General features: G+C 47.6%; 1 protein-coding gene across 1 annotated transcript in view; it reads left to right on the forward strand.

Moving 5' to 3' along the window:
• IGDCC4 (immunoglobulin superfamily, DCC subclass, member 4) overlaps nt 1–2,737 on the forward strand; it is a 29,475-nt gene extending 26,738 nt beyond the window's left edge. The window contains exon 21 of the mRNA XM_010834603.1: nt 2–2,737. Coding sequence (XP_010832905.1) covers nt 2–226 — 225 coding nt within the window. The 3' untranslated portion in view covers nt 227–2,737. The remainder of the gene's footprint in view (nt 1) is intronic.
• The last annotated feature ends 3,259 nt before the right edge of the window (nt 2,738–5,996 follow it).

A 5,996-nucleotide genomic window follows, 5' to 3' on the forward strand; every position in this document is an offset into this window, starting at 1 on the left:
TGACTGGCTGGACCAGGAGCCAGGCGGGTGTGAGCAAGCAGCCCCTGGGCCAGACAGACTCACTTGCCTGCCAGAGGCAGTCAGCGATACTTGCCCCTACTCGGACCTCCAGTCCAATGAGGCTCTGGAGGAGGCCCCTGGGAACAACGGCCAGCCAAAGGCCCCCTGCCCTCCAGGAGCCAGCCCAAGCCTGCCCAAAGCCCCAGTCCCGTCCTCCTCTACTTAGCTCCCCTAGAGGGCACCGTTTGGGACAGGCTGGTTTGGATCACGCGACATGATGCGTGTGGCTACACGTGTACGCGTCTCTGCCTGCAAGTCGTCAAGCCACTTGGAGCCTCCTGGGGTGCTTTGCCTCGGGGAGAGGAAGGATTGGATTATTCGCTCCCCCTATACTCTGTGACACATGTGGTTTGTGAGACATGTGACGCACAGTTACATGTGATATGCACATGTGTGAAGCACATGTGTGTGTGCTGGTTGGTGAGCTGGGAAGCTCTGGGCCAGGCAGTGGTCACTGTGGCCTAATTGATCCTCCAGGTCAGGACACTGCCCCAGAGTGGTCTGTCCCCAGCCCTGCGGGCCCCTACTCTGTCACCCAGCCTTTTATTACACACTCTGAGAGTGTCTCCAATGCCTTGTCTGACAAAGACAGCCCCGGCCCACTTTCCGGTTGGGCTGGGCTGAGTGCAAGTAGGCTCTGAATGCCTGACACTTTAGTCGCGTCACCTCCCATCTGCCGTGTGTCCTGTGTCCAAACTGAGAGGGTGACTCCAGCTCCCCTCAGAGCGAGTCTGCACCTAATTTTGTAATTGGGGAAGTGCCTGGTTTTGAAAATCTGCTTTCTCTTGCTCTCCCTTTTCTCCTCCCCCTCGCTCCTCTAGGGTCTTGTTTCCCTGTGCCCCTGTTCTCCCAAGCTTAGGGCCCTTCCCTTCCGTCCCAGGACTCTCCTCTCTGTGGCTTCTGTCTGTCTCCGCTATCTCTCTCTCGCCTCTCCCACACTGTGTCACGTGGCTCTCCTGCCTGGGTTCAGTCTCAGCACCCTTCCCTCACAACGCGACTACCTCATGTCTGTCTGGGGCCGTGATGGGACTCCTGTGTCCGCCGTCCACTTCAGCCATCATCCTCCTGCCTGCTTCTCTGTGCCTCTGTAGACCCCATCCCCAGGCAGACTGCACACCCCCAGTGTGGGTTGGGAGAAGACCTTTCAGCTTCCCTTGCTTCTTTCTCCCTGGGATTGAGACTGGAGGGTTCTCCTTAGAGAGGATGAATGCAAGTCATCCTTGGGGGTTTTGAGACACGGAAGGGGGAACACCACCCAGAGGCTTGGGATACAATTATTCCCTCCCTTCCATGCGGTAAGTCTGGTTTGCTGGACAGAGGCATTTGAGGCACCTTGCTTCCCAGCTGGAGCTTGAAAGGGAGAAGGGGGTGGGAATTAGGGGCTGGGCAGCCCCTTCGCCTCCCACTCTCTGCACCTTGTCCAGGAACTGACAGGATGGGGCTGGGAGGAATCATCCTCTAGGGTGTTGGAAGTAGGGTCTTCACACAGGACAAGGGTGATGGGCTCATCTCATTTTGCTCTTTCTTTAAATTCAATCCTGAAGTCATTTTCTGTTGACGCCCCCCCACACAGGGACAAGCCTGACTTGTTTCATTTATTTGATTTTGCACCTCAGCCTCTCATAGGAGCATTTAGTACTTGGTCTCTTCTCCCTGAATTCATCTTTTTTCACTGAGCAGCAAGCACATCAAGGGTTAACTCTGGCTTCTGAGCCAAATTAGAAATAACCAGTCTATCTTTCCTTTTTTTTTAATGGTGAAATGTCTCTCAGTGGAGTTGCAGCTTCCTCAGACCCTTTCAGCATCTGTGTTTATTACACTCGGGTGTCACTCAGGTTTGACATCCGCACCTACATTTCCTCCTCCTCCCCCTTCAGGCAGCCTATGATAACACTAAAGATTATTAATGCTGGTTTTGTATCTCGTTAAGGACAGAACTGTCATTTGTACTATTTCTGTAGCATTCGGCATTGCTGTGGCTAACACTACTGTACATGTTTCATCACTGCTCTGAAGGTCAAAAGCCTCATTTTATTTGGCTGGTTTGATTTTTTCTTTTTTTTTTTCCTAAAGGAAAAAAAAAAAAAAAAAAAAACCTGTCCTGAATTAAATAGCTGTTTTAACAGTAGGCTCTTAGCATTACACCACATAGTCATTTTTCATGTTCTTGTTTAACAGGCACTGAGGTTCTGGTTTAAATTAAATAGCTGCAAATGAGACAATTTATAACCCATTAGGTTGGGTGGAAAATTGTTTCTCAAAAGCAAATAAGTAATAAATCTGGTATCTGCCTATAACTCACAGTTGATAAGAACATGGCCATTACTCACTAGCATTATATATGATTTGGGCTCTGGGTAATTTGGAAGTGTTAGGTTTGTGTCTTTGTAGCAGTATTTTTATTAGAAAAGAGTCCATTGGCCTTTTACAGGGTATTAATCCTTTTGTCACCTACCATGGATGCCTTATGGTTTTTGAGTCTCATTTAAAAACCTTTTATTGATGCATGACAAGTATAATCGGTACCTGCTCATTTATTTGTCTGTAGTTTTGCTGTATTATTTAATTATTTTCCAGCATTTTTTTCTTCTTACAATTATGATATTCTTTAGTGTTAAGCCAATGCATTGATCATATATCTGTCCCTGTAATGAATTAATAAACTATTTTCCAAAAATGTTCTTGTTTTTGGAACCAAGTGACTAGAATTTCCTCAGCCTTTCTGCCCTAGAGAATGTATTTCTTACCAGGATAGGAAATGTTGAGTTTTGAGCAGAAGAGCAGGTAGTTATAAGAAAGAACTGGACGTTCTCTAAGGAAGAGGGAACCTTTGTACACTGTTGATGGGAATTTAAATTGGTGCAGTCACTGTGGCAAACAGTATGGAAGTTTCTCAAAAAACTAAAAATGGAACCACCATATGACCCAGCATTTCCACTCCTGGGTATGTAACAAAACAAAAACATTAATTTGAGAAGATATGTGCATGTCAATGTTCACAGCAGCATTATTTACAATTGCCAAGATATGGAAGCATCCTAAATGTTCATCAACAGATGAGTGGAGAAAGACAGTGTGGTTAAGCAATGGAATACTGCTGCTGTTGCTGCTAAGTCGCTCAGTCGTGTCCGACTCTTAGCGACCCTGTGGACTGCAGCCCACCAGGCTCCCCCGTCCCTGGGATTCTCCAGGCAAGAACACTGGAGTGGGTGCCATCGCCTTCTCCAACGCATGAAAGTGAAAAGTGAAAGTGAAGTCGATCAGTCGGGTCCGACTCTTAGCGACCCCATGGACTGCAGCCCACCAGGCTCCTCCGTCCATGGGATTTTCCAGGCAAGAGTACTGCAGTGGGTGCCATCGCCTTCTCCGATGGAATACTACTCAGCCATAAAAGAGAATGAAGTTTTGCCACTTGCAACAACATGGATGGACTTGGAGGGTATCAAAGTGAAATAAGTTAAAGACAAATACTCTATTACTTATATGTGGAATCTAAAAAATACAACAAACTAGTGAATATAACAAAAAAGAAACAGACTCAGAGAGATAGAAAACAGACTAGTGGTTACCGTGGGGAGAGGGGAAGGAGCAAGATAGGGGTAGGTCCATACTATTATAAAATAAGCTCCACGGATATGTTGTGAAACACAGGGAACAGAGCCAGAATTTTATAACTATAAATGGAGTATAAGCTTTAAAATTATGAATCACTGTATTGTACACTTGTAACATATAATATTGTACATCAACTATATTTCAATAAAGTAAAAAAATAGGTTACTCAGACTCCTAGGATAGGAACTCCTCCCCACACCTCAAAAAACGAACTGAACCATGTCCCTCCCCCAACAGGCACTTAGAAAAAACACCTGAACTTAGGAAAGATGCTTTCTTTGATGGCATTCTTTTAGGCTCTTCAAGGATCTCTTTTCATCTGGACACACTTTTTTTTTAACTTTGTTGAACCCAAGGGAGGAGTGAACCACCAAACTCCAGAGATTGGGTTCGACAAATCTTCTTTGTATAAATCTGGCTTCCAAAATTGCCCATGACGCCCGTTCACACATATGGGTGCAGTGCCTATGAGCTCAGAGACCCATACATGCACTCTCACCTTCACAGTCATGCTGGTGTCCATTAACTCAAACCTAGGCACAATAGTCATACACCAGACTCCACGCTTACACCCCACACACATCTCAGGATTACAGTTGGCAACTGCTCTGCTAGGATCTTTATAGTGCCTGGACCATGGGTGTTTTTCTACTGCTGGGAACCAAGAACCAGAGGCCTTCCTGCCCAGGACCACCCCCAAAGTGGCTGGTGAGCCAGCCCTGAGTTAATTGACACATTGTAGGGGGAGATACTGCACATTTTGCATGCAGGAGAATAGCCATTATTTGCATATCATTCTCAGACCAAGTGTTGTGATAAAGAAGAATTAAACACTTGTCAAAATGAATTTAAAATGACAGCAACTCAGGACACCAATTTGACCTCTCCTGAGTGTAGGACAAGCCAAGAAGGGGTTGTTGAGAATTCAAACCCTGCAGGAGAGATTTCCAGGCCTTTCCGCCCAGGGAAGGCCCCCACCTCTCCCTTTCCTATGGCCAATAGAGGCTCATCCTTCCTGCCCTTCCTTGTAAGGAAATTGGCTTGGGACTTCGGTGTGTTCCCTGACCCTGAATTTCTCCATTGGCTCCTACTGCTTGCTCATATGTCTCAAGTCCTGTTCATCTTCCAATTGCTACTACAGAGTCCCTGGGCTGCACGAACCCAGGGACTAGTAAACTTACCTGATTTCTGGAGGCCCTTTACCTATCTGCGTCAGAGTTAGTTTTATATATGTTAACACTCCTGCTCTGCAATTCACAGTTGGTATCAAAAGAGAGATGTAATTACTCCTCTGCCTGACCAATTCAATGCCAATAGCTAAGTAAGGCAGAGACTACTCTCTTTAAACCTCTTGCTCCTCGAACTTGGAAGATGCTCAGTAATTTTGATGGACTAGCACATCATGCTGAACTCAACAGAAGATCATTTAATAGCGAGTGGCCGAGACTGATGATCTCTGCAGGCCAGTGTGGGGCTGTATCTCCTAAGAGGCATGCCTATCTACCATAACAATCCTTACCTGAGACTGATGTCTCCTTTTACGTTCTCTGACATGAAACACTGAGTCTTTGTGGCATAGAAGTGTTATTGGGAATTTTAACTTTCAGGGTGCTATTCCAGTTACAGGTCATTTGTCATGACCTGTATCCTTTCCGTTTCCTTGAGAGTGAGCAGGGGAGACGGGATATCTTTATCTTTCAGTTGAACTCTGAGAGTGCCCGCCTGGGTCTGCTGAACTACACCGCAGGGAGAAGTGGGGTCAGAATCCGGCCTACTTTAGCGTTCTCATTGTCCTGTTAGGTCGTCTCTCTCAGGGCCCTGGACCAAGCCGCCTTCCCACTCTTTATCCCTCCTGTCCACCCAAGCGCCAGAACTCTTCGGTCTAAAGAGGCCAACCTTGCAGCTAAACGTCCTAACCTTTGGGTGGAAGAACCAGAAACCCATGGAAAACCGAATCTTTGACAACTTTGTGCAGCTTTTAGGGAATTATCTCGACAATACAGACTTGGACACGGTGCAGAAGGGCGCAGCAGAAAGAGTGGGTAGGAGAGAATCCGGCAGCTTTGCGTGTTTCTCCGCAACCCGGTCCTACTCCGCAGTCCACTGGGTTTCCACTCCCCTAGCCCCCCAAGTTCGGAGCTGGCCCGCGGGGAGGGGTCCGGGGCTTCAGCTCTGGATGGCGCCCGCCGCTCCGGCCCCAGTTCAAAGCGCAGGGGGCGCGTCCGCCGCGCAGCCGGGAATGTCCGGCCGCTTAAAGCGCTCGCCGGCTCTTTTGTTCCCCAGACCCGGCCTCCGGGGAGAAGGGGCTGGGGGAGGGGAAG

This window comes from Bison bison, unplaced genomic scaffold, assembly GCF_000754665.1.
Source record: "Bison bison bison isolate TAMUID 2011002044 unplaced genomic scaffold, Bison_UMD1.0 scf7180017864034, whole genome shotgun sequence".
Classification (NCBI taxonomy): domain Eukaryota; kingdom Metazoa; phylum Chordata; class Mammalia; order Artiodactyla; family Bovidae; genus Bison; species Bison bison.